The 18,588-nt window shown below is 35.3% G+C and overlaps 2 protein-coding genes and 1 non-coding gene across 13 annotated transcripts in view; 1 reads left to right on the top strand and 2 right to left on the bottom strand.

Annotated features, from left to right (window-relative positions):
- The window catches only part of LOC129796046 (membrane-associated guanylate kinase, WW and PDZ domain-containing protein 2), an 11,751-nt gene extending 4,798 nt beyond the window's left edge, over positions 1 to 6,953 (top strand). For all 11 annotated transcript variants that reach the window (XM_055837725.1, XM_055837720.1, XM_055837718.1 and 8 more), the window contains 5 exons: positions 1,729 to 1,864; positions 2,024 to 3,908; positions 3,975 to 4,160; positions 5,338 to 5,536; positions 5,602 to 6,953. In XM_055837725.1, the coding sequence (XP_055693700.1) occupies positions 1,729 to 1,864; positions 2,024 to 3,908; positions 3,975 to 4,160; positions 5,338 to 5,536; positions 5,602 to 5,870 (2,675 nt within the window). In that variant the 3' untranslated portion in view covers positions 5,871 to 6,953. The remainder of the gene's footprint in view (positions 1 to 1,728; positions 1,865 to 2,023; positions 3,909 to 3,974; positions 4,161 to 5,337; positions 5,537 to 5,601) is intronic.
- A 100-nt stretch (positions 6,954 to 7,053) lies between these two features.
- Positions 7,054 to 7,125, bottom strand: Trnac-gca (transfer RNA cysteine (anticodon GCA)). The gene has a single exon. It is a non-coding gene; the product is annotated as a tRNA-Cys (tRNA).
- Positions 7,126 to 8,596: 1,471 nt separating this feature from the next.
- Positions 8,597 to 15,228, bottom strand: LOC129796032 (uncharacterized). Its single transcript, XM_055837691.1, has 4 exons — positions 14,640 to 15,228; positions 13,131 to 14,572; positions 8,933 to 10,732; positions 8,597 to 8,862 (listed from the first exon to the last, which is right to left on the bottom strand). Exons 1-4 carry the CDS (start codon positions 15,006 to 15,008, stop codon positions 8,646 to 8,648), a joined length of 3,828 nt encoding a protein of 1,275 aa, XP_055693666.1. The 5' UTR covers positions 15,009 to 15,228; the 3' UTR covers positions 8,597 to 8,645.
- Positions 15,229 to 18,588: the final 3,360 nt, after the last annotated feature.

Genomic DNA, 18,588 nt, shown 5'->3' on the forward strand with positions numbered 1-18,588 from the left:
ACCCACGTCATTGTTGAGAATGAATTTTAAGTGCATAAAAGTCATTGATCTATTAACCAGGTTAACCCCACAAGAAATATTAATGTAGTTTTCAATTAGGGACGTACAATCAAACCTTTTAATAACTATATCGTACATTCTCTACAATAAAATAAAAAACTCTTTAATAATTCGAATAATTCCTATTTAGTTCTAAAATTTAAAACACTTACTTCACTTGAGATGAAACCAATATTTAAAACGACAAATAGAAACGAAATAAATAGTCTACTTTGAATGGACATCTTTTAGCAAATGATGAAAGTATCTACTTTGAATTTATAATACGTACATCAATGAAAATGGTTCACATCTTTTATAGAACTATTTGTAATGCCATTAAAAACCAATTTTATTTAAAAGAGGGTATAACAATTTAAAATGAAGTATTTGATTCAGTTTTATATAAGCAAAGCGACAATTTACCACGTTTTAATGATAAATAAGAATATAATGAAAACAGTTTTTAACAATCTTCTTTTTTTTCAATTTGTTTTCTTTTGAACTTACTATATTATGCAGAATTTCTTCCCAAACTTGTTATTCGTCAGCTTGTTTTGCTTTCACTCATTCATTATTTTCTTTATGCTGCCTTTCATATGTGCGGGTTTATCGCGACAAGTGGCAATGAAAATACTATCGTTTTTATACATGTATAATACATACCTAATCTTTTGTATAAAATTTATTTTGAAAAGATTTAGATAAAATCTGTACCTCCCTACGTGATGACTCAAATGTTCTTTAACCCATAAGTCAGTTTAATTGCTAAAATTGAAGGCAATAGGTCTTATTTCTAAGAAATATTTAATTTATTTAAGTGATAGTTTTAGTTTTAAATTCATTTATTGAGCAACTGGAAGTTTACAATCATATTTCTTTAAGTGTGTGTACAGTAAGGGAACTTTTCAACAGCTAAGTAAAAGAAATTTAAAATTGAGACCAATTTTAAGGATTTACAGGTTAATTCAAAATAGAGTTTTGCAAAGGATGAAGAAAAAGTTAATTGAGAAAAAACTTCTATAAGTCAATGCTATTTAAGTGATAAAAATTCTAGCAAATTATTGAAAATCTTAAGGGGGTTCTCATGGGAAAGTTGTTAGAATTTACACGATTCTAATGTTGTTTTTCTTGGGTTTTTTTTCTTAAACTTGGTTTTCCGATGATGGTTACATTTGTAGCCTAATTATTGAAGTGTAAGAAAATCACTTTTCACCATCTTGTGATTTTCCGACTTTTCCACAGAACTGCCCTAAATTACAAAGGTAGGTTTTTCTCAGGATCTACTGGATGGATTTTGATGGGGTAAAATGCAAATGAAAGAAGAAATACCAATGCAGATTTTGATGTACCAGAATTTTGAAATTCCATTCTGGGGCTGAGAAAAGTGGAAAAATGTGACTTTTGTTCAGATATTTTTGACATTTTACCACTTTTCTCAGCTCAAGAATGGAAATTCAAAATTCTATTCCGGTACATTTTCCACTGACATGTTCTCTTTCATTTGCTTTTTACCCCATCAAAATCCACACAGTAGATCCTGAGAAAAACCTACCTTTGTGTTTTGAGGAAAATCACAAGATGGCGTCGCACATAAGATTGCGGAAAGTGATTCGAAACAGTAATATTTTTTTTAATAAGTCTATAAAGATGCGTAAATTCAGTAATTCTTTTTCTTTCTTGCATTAGGAAATGCACCAAATTACCCCAGTGATGCCTTAGAACACCGATCAAATATCCTTGGTGAGGATGAAGATGGTCTTGGTCCCTTGCCCTACAAATGGGAGAAGGCCTACACAGAGAGTGGAGAATTATATTTTATTGAGTGAGTTTTACATATTTGATGAATTTCTGTATCTTAAGATGGATTTAGAAGAAATTCAATGAAAGACTATTCTTAGAGGTTCTAAAAGATTTTCTAAAAGTCTTTCAGTTTTAACTAACAATAATATGTTTTTTTCCTATTAAATTGTTTTCCTCCCAGTCACAATACGGGAACATCTCACTGGTTAGATCCGCGTTTATCGAAATTCCAAAAGAAATCTCTGGAAGATTGTTTGGATGATGAATTACCCTATGGCTGGGAGAAGATTCATGATCCACAGTATGGAACATATTTTATTGATCACGTCAATCGGAGGACACAGTATGAGAATCCCGTGTTGGAAGCTAAGCGTCGCGTGGAGAGAAGTCGTCCTCCAGGGTGCCCAAAAGGTCCCATTTTCACGCGAAATCCCCTTGAATTGCGCGGTGAGAGAATAAGAACGACCCTGCTGAAATCTTCACGTGGCCTGGGATTTACAATTGTCGGTGGGGATGACAATGTGGATGAATTCTTGCAAATAAAATCAATTGTACCCAATGGACCAGCATGGTTGGATGGGAAATTGCAGACGGGCGATGTGCTGGTGTATGTTAATGAAATTTGCGTTCTTGGTTTCACGCATCACGACATGGTGAATGTTTTTCAATCAATTCTACCGGGGGAAACGGTACCCCTTGAAGTATGTCGTGGCTATCCATTGCCCTTTGACCCAAATGACCCAAACACCGAAGTGGTCACAACAATTGCCGTGGATGGGATTAATAGTGATCCCGAGAAGGCACGAATCCTTATGGATTTGAATATGGATGGAAATTACAATTTTCTCGATATGTCAGATCCCATTAGTCCCAGTGGGGGTGGTGCTACCCTAAATGGGAGCGCGAAGAACCCCTTGTCACGTTTGCAGGGGGATGACTTTGTCCTGCATCAGGAGCCAGAAGTTCACAGTATAAGTATTGTGAAGGGTGCAATGGGATTTGGATTTACAATTGCCGACAGTGCCTACGGGCAGAAGGTGAAGAAGATCCTCGATCGGCAGTGTTGCAAAAATCTCCAAGAAGGTGATATTCTTCTCACCATCAATACAATTGGGGTGAAGCAAATGTCTCATGGGGAAGTTGTGCAAGTTCTCAAGGATTGCCCAAAGAATCAAGAGGCCGTACTTAAAGTTCAACGTGGTCAATTTATCCCATCGGCTGGGGCAACGGGTAAAACATTCAATTTAGATCGAAAAATGTTGAAGAAAAATCCCGATGGGTTATTTCGAAGTGGCAAAGATGGGGGATTGTATAGGAGTAAGACACCAACAGCGGATTTGTACAGTACACAGCCGAAGGAGATTTTGCCAACAAGACCAAAAACACCCCTCGTTGATACGAGAGCACGCGCCAAGACGCCATCAAATGATCTCAATACCGATGACAATGAAGCCTGTGGTGGTCATGAGAAGATCACAGAAAAGGAAGGTATTCCCGTGGATTCGAAATCAAATACAAGCTATCCCGATCATGATTCAATCAACAATGATCTTCCGTACATTGATACCTTCCCAAAGATGGTCATGACACTCACTGATCGCCTCTCGGAGGTATCACTCAATCCCATTCACGATAAATACCACCAGGATCGCCTTCATTCAGCCAATAAAACCTTCGCAAGTAGTCAATCGGATCTCAATAGCTACGATCACGTGAATACGGATTTTTACGTTAATGCACCCACTGTGCGGAACTTGAGTGAACTGGGTCCTGCACCTGTTGCCCTAATGGCGCCAATTCCCACATATCATCAGGACACGTGCTACTGTTTCGAGTGCCAGGACTTTAATAGGCAGCAAATGGAGTACATGCAGCAGCAGCAGCGGAATATGTATAATTGGCAGCAAGCCAATGGACGGGCTAATAGGAAGGTGAATGAGTACCTGTTGGACAGGAGACGTGCGGGATTTAGTCCACTTGAGAGTCATGGATACCATCAAGCAAATGCCTGGAAGTATGGGGATACGTCCTCCGGCGATGGGGGCTTTTCTCAGGCACCACTTCATGTAAATTAAATTAAATATTGTAGAATTGCAGAATTTTACTAAAGAATTTTTCTTTTTTTTTTTCAGGAAGAATATGCCCTTTCTGAAGTTACGCTGGAGCGTCAAACTCTCGGGTTTGGTTTTAGAATAGTTGGTGGAACAGAGGAGGGTTCACAGGTAACAGTTGGGCACATTGTCCCAGGTGGATCAGCTGATCGTGCTCCTCAGATTGCGACTGGTGATGAAATTCTCAGTATTGATGGTGTTAATGTGGTGAGTTTTTTTCTTATTTATTTAGTTCTTTTAATTCTACTGTGATTGATGGGAACTGCAATTCTCTTTGCGGGGGCGTCAAGGGTGTGTGTCAATCCGAAGATAAATACACAACTTCTGCCAAAGCTTTCGGAGAATTTCCTCACCTTCCTCAGTGTTCAATTTTGTCTAACTTCCGATTATGTCTACCTCTTTTTCATTTCATTTAAACTTTATTCATCTCAGTTACACTTGTCTTATCTTCATGCGCCCTTGGGCGTCTTAGCGTTGACGACCAGGCAGTATTTTGATCGGTTAGGGGTATTTTTCAGCGTTTTTATGATTTTTTCACAGAGCAAAAACACACCACTCTTATTCGCTGGCTGTTGCAACGGTTTTTAATATATGGCTCGAGGTGAATTTGAACATTCGTGGTGTCTCCTTTTGCACGAAAATGTTAGAGAGAGATAGCTTAATACATTTTTATGCGCGAAAGACAGAATAAGCAAAAAGTACGTTAATCAATTTCGAGTACAAAATACGTTAACCAATTCACTGTAAAGCAAGTTTGGCGTTATCGAAAACGCCGCTAAGTAATACCTCACTGTAGATTAATTTTGAAATTATTTACAATAAAAAAAACTTCTGGATGAAAAAACATGTAAGAATTTGAGGTTATGTAATCACATCCTTTTCGAAAGTTGTCCTTTTTCAGTGATTTAATTACTAAATAGCAAAATAATCTAAGAATTCATCTCTGGAAAGTATTAGAATAGGATCTGCAAGGATCTAGAAAGGACAACTCACTCAAATGCTATGTTTTTTACAATAAAAAATAACTTCTCAATTACTTTCAGTGAGTCCTTTGATGTGATTTTTCTTTCACTAAATATCCAATGTTTTTCTCACTAATCTTACTGAATTTCTTTTTGGAAGAATTCTACGTTTAGTTTTCTTCAATTTTTCCACCAAATTTTCTAATATTAAGGATTCTTTTTAGCATTAAAACAACTTTTTTATCAACGAATTTTCTTAACCTTCAATACTAAACTCTCTATCCAATACCTTCCAGACTTTCCAGGATATAGGAAAATCTGGAAAAGCAATTCCAATATTTTAAAGCCCCAAAATTCAAAATTTAACGTATTTTAAACTGATTGTACGCTGAAAATATTAATTTGAAAATAATTTCTTTCAGGTGAATGCATCTCATCACAGAGTTGTACAATTAATGGGTGAAGCAGCCCTTCGGGGTCAGGTAACAATGATCTTACGGCGGAAAGCAATGGAGAAGCATAAAATCTATCCATATGACGTCATTGTGAGTCGCAATGAAAATGAAGGATTCGGTTTTGTTATAATCTCATCGACAAATCAATATTTTGGATCCACAATTGGTAAGAATTTGCGATCAAAGATTGAAAATTCTTTTAGAAAAAAAAACATTTTTTTTTTGCTCTAGGAAAACTAATCCCGGGAAGTCCAGCAGATCGCTGTGGTGAGCTGAAAGTTGGTGATCGTATTGTGGCAGTCAATCGTGTGGATATAGCTGGGATGAGTCATGGGGATGTGGTGAATCTCATAAAGGAATCTGGATTGCATGTTCGCCTGACAATTGGGAGTCCTCAAGTTATTGCAAATCAACCAATGAAGGCACCACCACAACCACGAAATGAGGGATTCTTTGTTGATTCTCGCTTTGCTGGCATACCAAATCATCCACAATTATGACTCTAAAATGCCTTAATTTTACAACGCTTCGAAGATCAGATTGAAATGGTCAAGTTTATAAAGAAAACATAACTCCAATTCGTAGAATTTTATTCAAAAAAAATTGCTCAATTTTAATGCTTTTAAATTCTATTTATGTGACTCGATAGGTCAGACGGTTAAAGCTTAAGTTTTAAGTCTAAATAACGAGTTAAGCTGGTTCGAGTCTCAGTTGGGAAAATATTTTTTTCTTGCCTTATCTTAAAAATTTTGCTCAAAAAGAAATCTCAAGAACGTTTGCTCATTCCAACCTTGACCATTCAATTAATTATACTTTAGTAATCAGTACTAAAAATATTTTTAAAAAATCTCACCTCTAGTTGATTAAATTCAGAAACCAGAGAGCTGTTCCATAAAAAAGGATAAAATCTCATAAATCACAAGGTAGTGGAATAAGGTACTTAAATAGTGGAACAAATAGTACTTGCCTTAATCTTTTCTCATTTACTTAAAGCGGACTTAAGTATACACATATAGATAATCCAAAAAGAGGTATAGAAGTAGGTTAAAATGAATATTTCTTGAATATTTTTAGTATTTTTTTTTGTTTTAAATAAATCACCGAATTTGATGCAATTAACACCCTCAGAAAACACTTTAAGAACATTTTGTACAAATTAAAAAAAATAAAATAAAAGAGAATGTAAAGCGATTGAAGGACTTACAGAGACAATTTTATAGACAAAAAAAAAACAATTTTTGTCTTTGAGAGTTTGTTATCAATGCAATAAGACTGACAAAGTGAAAGTTTGCATAAGAAAAGAAATCTAGTGTACTTATTAAGAGGTTTTTAAAGGAAAAATAAAGAATTTTACGATTAGTTAGATAAAGTTTTAAAGAAAAGAAGAATATAAATGAATAATTGCAAGCTTATGAGAAAATATAAAGTCCTTAATAATTAATTTTTTTTACAATAAAAATTAGATTATTACAGAATGGTATGTTATCTTTAATAAAATAAATATTTCTTTAATATTAATATGTACAAGATTTGTTGGAAGAATTTTTAATAGCTTCTAAATAAATACATTTTTTATACGAAAATGTTTTGTTATTTTGCAAAAAGAAAAGTTTTTTTTAATCAAAAGAAGCGTAAAGGTAAGAAACTGAAAGAGAATGGAAGAGGAAAAAAGAAAAAAAAACTAGGGAGCGCCCGGGATTGAACCGGGGACCTCTCGATCTGCAGTCGAATGCTCTACGACTGAGCTACACCCCCAGATGTCTAGCCTTCAAGTAATCAGCCACACCTTTTAGCATCACGCAGTTCAATGTCATTGAAGAAGACAGTTAAAATCAACTATATTTTAAATAAATAATTGTTTATACAATTTTTTGGTCGCCTAGTGTATTATATAGTGATTAGCAGTTGTACGACATCTCATATAGGTAACAATTTTATGTGTCTCAACTTTATTTTTTTTTAAATACCGTTGAAGATTAAAAACAAATCTTAGGTATCTATCATAGAATTCATGTATTTCCAAATTAGAGAAAATGGAATTAATTGATTCAAATTCTAATCAAAGAACTTGAATTTAATTAAAAATAAACCTTAAATTGCATTGAATAGAGAGCAAGAAATTTATAAAAATTAAGTCTTTCATTATAATATTTTTATTTTATTATGGATGGAGGCGTTAGAAAATGCAAATCTTTTTCGGGAAATCTTTTTGATGATTTTTTTAAATAATAGGGGAGGGCGGGGCTAATAAAGTCACTTAAGGGTTTAGAAAAAGCCTAAAATATAATATTTCATAGCTAGATAGAACAAAGTGATCTGAGAAAGAGTTGTAGGGCAGTAAATTTCCTAAAGAAATGAGCTAAACATTTCGCTTTATCCATTTGGGAAATATAATATTTTGTGCTTTTTCTAAACCCTTAAGTGACTTTTTTAACCCCGCTCTCCCCTAATTAATCTTTATTATCCTCGCTACAAACGAGTGTATGGAGGCGTGATTAAAAAATAAAAAAAATAAAATAATTTTCAAAATAATATAAATAATTATAAAAAAAATAAAATAGAAAAAATAAAATAAGTCCTAGACCTATTATTATTATTTATTCAATATTTTATTAGGTGATCCTAGACTTAATTTTTATAAATTTCTTTCTCATAATGCTTTAAAACTTATTTTAAATGAAATTCAAGTTTTTTGAATTCTAAATTGAAATCCAGTTCTTTCTTTTCGACTTTAAAATCTTAAGACTGACTTTAAAAAAAACTGACATAAAACCTTAAGATCGACTTAAAATTATAAGCCGGACTGAGTAGTGAATTCCACCCTCTGTTCGCAAAATTTCCTGAATTATACGCGATAAAACATTTTATTACGGAGCATGCACGTTTGCATCCATACACCTTGCCTTCTAAATCCGATCTGTATTTTTTTGCCGCCAAATCATTTCTTTTTCCCCACATTCTCTATTTTCCCCACTCGAATTCACCACTTTGAGTGCGCGCCAAATTTAAATATTATTTTATTTCTTAAGTTTTCCAAATAGACCCATTTGTGTTATAAGATGATCAGAAAGTTAGTTAAGTGATTTCACCAGTTAATAACTCTTATTTGGGTTGAGATATCCAATGAATTCTCCCGTCAAAAGATGCGTAAATTCAAAAAGTTTCCATTTTGTTTATGATTTGAGGCGTTATTAGAAGATCTATAAAAAAACATTTAGACGGAATATAATTTATAATGAGTTTATTTAATAGAATTCTTATTTATTTAACATCTTTTATTTTAATTCAACTTGAGAATAATATTCGCCCCAATTGAGATGCGAGATAAATTCCCCAATCTCCGTTTGGTAGCCGTTTGCAACAATCTTCCAGCCCATTTGGACAATGTGTCGCATGAGCTTGTCGAAATCTCCTTCAATCCGCCGCAATTTCTCATAACGCGGATGAATTGATCCCTTTGAGGACATTGTAAATGATTTCGCCATCACGATCCTTTTCAAAACAAAAAAAAACAAATTAAATATTTTGTAAAACTTTGAAAGATAAAAATAAATAAATTTACCTGCTGAAGCGAATGATGATTTTGAAGACATCCTCAATGGCACTGAGAAATTTCTCACTCTGCCTATTTAGCATGCAGAGAAACTTGATGCGTTTAATGTAGGTTGTGTGCTTCCTGTACAAGTCCATCATACTCTGGGCGCTTTGGAGATCCCTCATAAATTGCCTCCAGGACGTCTCGAGCGCCGTGACGGTGATGTGATTTTGCAGAGTGAGGATGAAGTGACTAAACTTGTGGCGCATCATGTGAATGTGGTGATAATGCTGGGATTTTGCGATGTTGGCGTCAGCACGACAAATTTCCTTGAGATGCTGAAAGAGATTCTCAAGAATCCACCCCACATGCCGAACTTTCAGGAGGTACTGGAAGACAATTGCGTACTGATGGAGGGTATTTGAGCTGAGAATTAAATTCACCGGCCATTCAACGGCATAGCTCAGACGGAGACTTTCCAGGACATTCGGGGAGAGAAGATCAAATTTCTCGGGGATTGTGTCAACAATGAATGAGAGGCGTTTGCTGTTTGCATCCCGACTGGCTGCACTGTAGCTCATGGCTGTATCGAGAATTGTGTGGAGGGTGTAGAAATTGAGGAATTCATCGGGACGTGTACCCCTTTCGAGGCACTCAAACAGCCCATCGCAAATATGACTACCAAATTCCCCATCAATGAGAAAGAAGTAATTCCTCAGGCTTTGCCAATGCCCAAGGATGTCGAGATCTTCGAGGAACATTTTCATTATTTCTCGATTGAGGAGTGACATGTGGCACTCAAGGGGAATTGCAATTGACAGCCGGAGGAATTCCTTCATGGAAACCCCATTAAGTGATGCAAGATCACTCATTGAGTAATTCGATGTGTTGGGTTTATGGGTAAATGTGGGTGTTTTGAATGTTTCAATTTCCTCAAAGAAGTTCCTGATCTTTTGCTCTTTCTTCTGTGGAACTTCTATTCTCACTTCTTCCACATAAATTTCCTCAATTTTCCCTTTTTCTTCTTCTTGTTCAAATTCATCTTCTACTTCAACCTCCTCAACTGCAATCAAATCTTCATCCTCACCACCTAAATCAGGACTTACAACTTTCTCCGAAGCCTCAACTGAATAATCCGACGTTGTACTCATCGGGGTGAGGAGTTTTTCTTTAGTTGGAATTGCAATATCAAATTCAGTCTCCAGCACTTTCTTGCGATTTCGCACCCTTTCACTTTCCACCAAATTCAACGTCATGCGATTCCTTTTGCCCCCACCATCATCATCAGTGTTTGAATTGAAATCTCGATGAAGAATCCTTTGACGATTGCGCTCCAACTCTGTCATTGTTTCTTCCCGGATGGCACGACTCAAATGGGAATCCATTGGAATTGAAATATTGTACTCATGACTCATTACTTTCAACTTATTCCTCTGACACGGGGTCATTTGACTCCTTTCCGGCAAATTCACATTCAATTTGCTATTATCGCAATTTTTATAATTATTCTCCAAACATTCTACATTCTCTTCGGCCTCATTGGGTGCTGCAACAGCATCCAATTCAATGATTTCATTGGCATTTATTATGTCTGAAGCGGATTTTTTCATGCCACGCATGTAATTCTCATTGACAATCCCCTCTGTCCCTTTCCCAATCCTCTCGAGCTTCTTCTCAGCTAGATCATTGAGTTCGCGATAGTGCTGAATCCTCCGCTCACTCTCCTCAATTTTCCGCTGCATTTCATTCTCTTCCATTGCATTTCTTTGCTCAAGGAACAACAATTCCTCAGCAATTTCTTTCCTTCTCTTTTCTGCTTTTTCTTGTCTGGATTTTTTTTTTAAATTTGTAATTTGAAAAAGAAAAATATAAATTCAAAAAAAATAATAATCTAGTTTAGTGTGTTAATGTTCTTATTCTACAAACTTCGGGGAAAAACAAAGAGTGTTTATCTGAATAAAAATATTCAAATCTTGGAAAATGGGCGTTATTCAGCGACCAAGAAACCCTTGAAATCTTTGAATTTTGTACTGAAATTTTAAAATTTCAAGCGAATTTCAAGGGTTTCTTGGTCGCTGAATTATGCCGAATATTTGGATAAATCGCCAAAAAAAATTGGACAGATAAATATCAGTTTTTAGTTATAAAAATACACAGAACAAAGAGAAAAAAACCCCAAGAAATAGTCAATTTAAGCCTGAGAAGTGGTAAATTCAAGCCTGAGAAGTAATAAGTTCAAGTCTGAAAAGTACTAAAATCAATCTGGAAAAATATTCTGTTTTTAGCCCTAAATGTGGTTCAATTAAGAACCAGAAGCACGAAAAGTAGTATATTTAGGCATGACAAAAATAGTAAACTCAAACCTGAAAGGTACGAAATTTAAGCTCGAAAAGAAGTATATTTAAGGGGGGTCTCTTTTGAAAGCAGATGAAATTAATTTTTTTTATTTTTCTTGGGGTTTTTCTTAAACTTGGTTTTCCGGTGTTGGCCACATTTAAAGACTTATTATTGAAGAGTAAGAAAATCATTTTCCGCCATCTTGATGCGACGCCATCTTGAAATTTTAGTCAAAACACAAAGGTAGGTTTTTCTCAGGATCTACTGGATAGATTTTGATGGGGTAAAAAGCAAATGAAAGAGGAAAGTCAGTGGAAAATGTACCGGAATAGAATTTTGAATTTCCATTCTGGGGCTGAGAAAATTGGAAAAATGTGACTTTTTTCAGATATTTTTGACGTTTTGCCACTTTTCTCAGTCCCAGAATGGAAATTCCAAATTCCGCTACATCAAAATCTGCATTAGTATTTCCTCTTTCATTTGCTTTTTACCCCATCAAAATCCATCCATTAGATCCAGAGAAAAACCTATCTTTGTGTTTTAGGGCAGTTCTGCGGAAAAGTCGGAAAATCTCAAGATGGCGTCGCACCTATGATGGCGAAAAGTGATTTTCTTACATTTCAATAATTAGGCTACAAATGTAACCAACATCGGAAAACCAAGTTTAAGAAAAACCCCAAGAAAGTGACAACATTAAAAATGGGTAAATTCTAACAATGTTCCCAAGAGACCCCCCTTAAGACAGACAAATGAGAAGTACTAAGATCAAGCCTAAAATGTACTAAATTCAAATCGAAAAAATATTATAATCAAGTTTAAAAAAATAATCGGTTATGTTAAGTCTTAAAAAAGCTCAGATTGTGGAGCAATAACATAAGAAGTATTAAAAAAACACATTAAAGTACTCAATTCAAGCCTAAAAGCACTAAATTCAAACTGTAAAAGATTATTGGATTGTTTTTAGTACATTTTAGGTTTTTGCTCTTCAAACTGAGCTTTTTTAGGATTAAAAGTCGAATATATTTTTTTAGCTTGAATTGACTATTTTTAGGTTTGATTCCAGTTCTTTTCCGGCTTAAATTTAGTGCTTTTGTGGCTTTTTCTTTTTAGTAGGTATTTAGTATGCTTTAACTTCTGACTTTGAGCTTTTTACGTATTTACTACTTCTCGAATTATTCAAATCCGGAAGAAGCTAAAAAGTACTAATTAACAAGCCGAAAAAGTACTAAAATCAAGCATTATAGTACTAGAATCAAGCCTAAAAGTAGGAAAATCTAAATGGAAAAATGTATTCGGTTCTAAATCCTGAAAAGGCTCAGGTTGAGGAGCCAAAATGTCCTTAAAATTTTCATTCAAGCCTAAACAACTTTATTGGTTTTTGTTGCAAATGATTTCGATCTTCTGAAATAGTCAGATTATTTGACATTTTCTAATATTCGAATAATTCGCACTAAAAAATCAATATATTTTTCGCAGATTAAACAACTTAAAAAAATTCTCAAAATAGTAAAATTCAAATTTGAGGGCAAAAAGTCTAAAGAAAGGAGTAGATTCTGATAAAAAACTTTTGTTTTTTTCTAACAAATTAAGATTTTGACAGATGAAGTTTTTAAAAATCGTTCTGTTGTCGTTCTATAAAAGGAAAACAAAGAATTTGTTGTTCCGGAAAACTGCCAGAAAAAAAACTTTAACGAGCCCCGGAAAAGTAATTTTCTTTCAAAAACCCGTTTAAAGAAAGAAATAAAATGTCAAAATCTTAAGATATTTTTCTCAGAATACCAAAAATCTTGTAACTGACGAAAAGAAAAGATTTTTATCAGAATCAACCCCAAAGTCATCTTCTTGGAGGATTTTAGGAGGATTTTATTTAGTCAAAATAAAGACTCACTTTGCGCTTTCAATTTGCAGTTGTAGCTCCTTGAGTTGCTTTTTCTTCCTCTCCAACGTTGCTGCATCCGCTTCCTTTCGCTCAATTTCCCATTTTTGGAGATTTTCCAGCATTGTCTTCTCAACGAGACGTTTGAGGTTTTCCATTTTCACCTGCTTTCGCCTATTTATCTCCTCAATTGTAACTTTTGGACCACATGCAGCTGTAGCACGCTGAGCATAGGCCGCAATGGAGGCCCTCAGGGTGTCTATTAGTTTGCCAGAGAGGCAAATATTGAGACTGGGCTTTGGTATGTCGAGTAGAGGGTGGAATGGTTTGTACGCTTTGAGGAGCATTGTGTACTTCCCACACAGAATAATGTCCTCCGTGAGCCCCGTGAGGAAGTCCGGAATGAGATTTTCCTGCACACTGTAGGCCTTATCGAAGAATTTCTTACTATCGTAGCTATATTGATCCGTGTACACAATAAAGAGCTCATGGTATCGATCCTCCAGCACTCCCTGATGGATCCACATTTCTAAATGGCTAAAATAGAATTCCACACACTTGATCATGATATTGGCGAGAAGGAGGAAGATTTCCGGACGCATTGCTAAGCTCAGCTGTGTGGAGACATACTGAAGGAGTCTCCCACCAAGGGGGAAACTCCCTGCAGGGGCAGCAGGGTTGAGTTGGCACAAACGTCCGAGAGTTGTGACTTGATCGACAATGCTGGAGAGTTTGTAGGAGAATTCCAGCATTGTTGTTCCCTCCGTGAGGACAATAAAATGCCTCACATGTGCCAAATATTGCGAAACTTCCATGCAAAAGGCACGAAATGTGAAGCCACCATGATCTAGCTGAGATTGGTAGTCCCCGGACGCCACTAGCTGCTGTAGACGCCTCATGCAGGTGCCAAATTCCAAGAAGGGCCTTACGTACTGTTTGAGGGTATTCACCGTGACATTCTCCACGCGAATATTCTTCTTCAGGCGGAATTCCTCGTACTTCCTGCGATACACAAAGCTGGGAGACTTGAAGCCACAGCAGAGAGCACGAAGATCATACATAAAGCTCTCCAGGGGAGTTATTTTACGTTCCGCAGGTGCTTTGGGGCATTCAATTTGGCTCAATTCTAAAGGATTTTTCATTTGAAGGGAACACAGGGAGTCAAAATCATTCCTTTCCTGTGAATTCCCTTCATTTGCCAGCTGTTTGGTCATTAGAATCTCCTGGAAATCCTTTGAAAACATTTCCCTGGCAAGAAGAAGATTTTGTGTGAAGATATTCTTCCCGAGATTCTCAGAGAATGCCTCAAAGTATGGATTTGATGGATTTTCTCCGCGGATATTGAGACTCGGAAGTGCATCAGGGAGTTGAAACATCTCCTCTGTGACTGTTATGTAGGGATTAGTCTCTCTGGCTGATTGGAGGGATGAAAATAAGCCAAAAGGGTAGGTTTCCTGATGAAAAAAATAAATAAATCAATAAGAAATATTCTTGAAAATCCCCTCCGCCCACCAATCTTACTTGAAAGTGTCTGTAAACATCCGGAAGATGATGGTTTTTCATGTGAAAAAGAAAGGTAAGAATGGATTTTCCTGATTCACTCCGGAAGAAGGGATTCCCCTCAATTCCCTCCAAGATCTCCCCCATTTGATTGTAATGCTCTCGATGGAAGACAGTCGAAGCCTTCGTTTTCATCTCGAACAAATGAAAATCCAATTCCCGCAGAGGATCCTCCAGAATCCCACAACTTCCGGAAGATTGAAGGATAATTTGAAAAGCATTCGCACGAAGGGTACGAAAAGATGCAGTTTTTCCAGGCTTCCTAGCATTTTCATTTATCAATTTCTCACAGAGAGTATTTATTAGTTCAAAAACACTCGTTTCCGACATTTTTCCAGCTTTTTCATGCACAGAAAAATGAGATTTTTAGCAAATTTTTCACACAAATTTTCAAATCAAAACATTACTTTTTAGGATATTTGATTTCTTTCTCCCTCTAACAAATGGAGTTTCATATCTTGCATCTCAATTAGAATGCTATTGGTGAAATTGACAGTTCATTCATGAGACAGTTCTACGGCGCGCGAAAATTTCATGCTATCTCTCTCCCACGAAAGGATAGTTGCAATTTTCTCGCGTTTTCCGGGGTTTTTCCTGGTTTTATAGACTTTGTTTTGCTTTCAGAAGAAGCTAAGTAATATCAATTTTACTATTAGGATTGCAAAAAAACCGGAAAAGAGTTACAAGAATGATTTCAAATTCATTGCCGTTTTAGCAGCGCCATAAATTCACATGTGGTAAGTAGAAAAAGTAATGAATTGGAATTGTATCACATAACCTCAACGATTCTTAACGTGTTTTTACTTTTTCTTGTTTTTTTTTCATGTTGTTTATGCTGTATTTTTGGCGTTTTATTGCCTTTCCTTAATTTTGTTAGAGCTCTGAACAGACTTAGCCGTTTTTACAATGTAGCCCTCAACATATCTCTGTGCATTTCCTAAAATAATTACCAAATTCTTGTATGCAACTAATATTTTCCTTATAGCTCCACAGTTGCAGATGCTTTTTTCTCTTCGTGTTTCCTTGATTATACAATAGGACGAACTGGAGGATCTTTAAGGATTTCCATGGGATAAAGGGAAACAACTTTTCAGAGAGGTAAAAATATTACTTTTTATTATTTTCAATTTAATTTTACACATTGCTGAAAAACCCATAGACGTCCAGTTCACGGTCATTAATTATTAACCCTTGGGAAGCCAAGCGGGGTTGTTGAACGACCCCTGCGTTTTTTTCTCATGTGAGAAACAGGTAAACTTAGGACACATGAACTTAGAAAATGCATAGAGTCGATAAGTTTTACCTCTTTATAAAAGTAAACATCACAAGGTTGGGCAATAGGTGTACAATGTTTGGGAATTATTTCCACATCTGCCGTTGAATTGCCATCCTTGTCTTTGAAGGCCTCCTGAAAAATATTTTTGTCAGTTGAACCTCCCCAGGAGTCAATCGTCCTAAGAAAGTTGCCTACAAAGTATGGCTTTCAACGAATTTTTAAGAGAAAAAAAGTTTTTAGAAAGAAAAATCCCAAAATTTGTTAAAAACACAACTTATTTTGTGAATAAAGAAAAAAATATATAAATTAACCCTTGAGAAGCCAAGCAGGGTCGTTGAACAATAAATTTATTGAGGGGCGCATAAATTAATGCATGACTTTGGGGATCTACTTATGTTTGCAAAGTCGTGCATTAATTTATGCGCCACCCTGTATAAAATAGCGTTCCCATCTTTTGGAAATAAGTTCTTTGGTTACCTGAGGAAGTTGTGTAGAAATTTCAGCTCAATCCGACCACATTAAGAAAAGTTATTAAGGAAAATCACTGGTTGCAACAGCAATTATCGTATGTAGATAGGGAGTATTTTTTTTAATATTTAACCCTGATATGACCAAGTTTAATTTCCTTTTTTTTCCTAATAAGTCTCGTAATTTTTTAATCTTCTCACATTTTAAGGATTCAAAAGAAGTAAATTATAACACATTAAGGTACCTAAATTCTATGGCTTTCAAATTATATATATTATCTTATTAAATAAAGTTAAATTCTATGTAGTAGGTATAGTAAGAAGAAACTCCTTGAGCGAAAGAATTCCTTCCACGGACCGCGACAACCCTCTAAAAGAAGAGGTGGATGGATATAACTTTATGCGTTATTCATTTCACGATGCGCAATCCGGTAGCCAGCAGAGAAGAGATCTTTGACCCTATTCGAACTTGTCATCCATACTATACTACCTACATATATAATGTAATCGATGGTTTGGCAACATAAATGACACATGAAGAGACCGATTTATGTTCAAAGAATTTCTGTTGGAGTAGACAGTCGCAAAAATTTACGGAATTTCTGGGATCTTCTTTTCCCTTTTTAACTTTTCACGATCGCGCACACACAATCTCCATCTATACCACGTAATTTGCTCCGCATGGAAATGTGGGAGGATGGAAGGTCTTCAATTCTTTTTTCTTCTTTTTTTTTCGTGGCCATAATAGAAAACTTACTAATATAAATTTATTAAAGTGTGTGTGACGCAAGAGATGAGCAATAATATTGTACGTATATTTTTTTCCACGTAAATAATTACCTATCATTGTAGCATATTGAATTGAAAATCATGTGAACGCAAGAAAGGAATAAAAATTCAAACTTCCCAAGAAAATATTTCTCTGCTCAACTCCTTCTTCTCAGCATCTCTCTTCCCGCATGTTGTCTCCTCTGTATAATACGAAGAACATTGAGGGATTCTGAGCACGCACACTGTCCGGGAGAATCTCGCTCAATTTCTTGAGTCATATGTTTTTTGCACTTAAAAGAGACGCAGAGTCTGGCGATCACCTCTCTGTATTTTTGTATGCAATCCCATGCATCAATTTCGAATCAAAATCATTCCACACAAAAATATCCCAACTCCTCCTCGTGTGGAGATGTATCAATCTTTTTTTCTTACATTTTGTGCGAGCACAATAAAATATTTTCATTTAATTAATAAATCTTTGCATCGGGTTTTTTTTTCACGAAGCAGTTAAACTCGCTTGTAGCGAAATATTGCATTTTTATGTAGATTTTTAAGGTGGAAAATGTCGAAAAATTTGGTGAGAAAGTTTAGGAAAAGTATCCCATACTTCAAGGGGTTAAGGGATCTAATTTTCAGTTGTAGATTTAAAAAGAAATGCATTAAAACTATGGGAATTCTTTAAAAAAAAAAACGATTTTTCTTTAATCTTCGTAGGATTGATAAGTCGGCAGTATCCTGAAGGAAAATTAGAAAATTTTCAAATCATTTAATTTATCCAATTTTAGTGAGATAGACTAAAATAAAAACTTTATGAGTCATTAAAAGAGAATAGTCGATGTTTTGTGAAAAGAATCAAATTATATAGGTAGTTTTTGTTTATGTCTCTAGGCCTGATGAAAAAAGAATAAAGCCTTCGAAACGTCGAAAAAAATCAATCATCAAATTAGTTTCATAAAAGGAACATTTAGGGATTTTTGTATAGAAAATTGCAACAAGAATTTCTTAAAAAATGACTGGTAAGGAATTTATAGGATTTCTTGAAGATGCAAAAAGATCCCTGTCCCTCTTCGTTCGGGTTAATGAAGGACTTTATTCATTATTGTACATCTGTGCGAATTTTTGACGAACTGAAGAAATTTATCTTAAAAAACTAATTTATTTTTCTTATCTGTTCACCATGTACAGTAACATTCTATCTGGGATTCTTTTTTATTGGAATTCTTTCCTTCTCTACCTCGTGAAGTAACTAGAATTCACATTAGCTATTAGACAGATAGACGTACCTACTACATACATACAATAAAAGCCAACCTGTGGGATATTGCAGAATATCAAGCTGCGTAACGCGATCTTCTCTCGGGAAACGTGAAGATCTCTGAGCGATGGGAGGTTGGAG

The sequence above is a fragment of the Lutzomyia longipalpis genome, chromosome 4 (genome assembly GCF_024334085.1).
Source record: "Lutzomyia longipalpis isolate SR_M1_2022 chromosome 4, ASM2433408v1".
Lineage (NCBI taxonomy): Eukaryota > Metazoa > Arthropoda > Insecta > Diptera > Psychodidae > Lutzomyia > Lutzomyia longipalpis.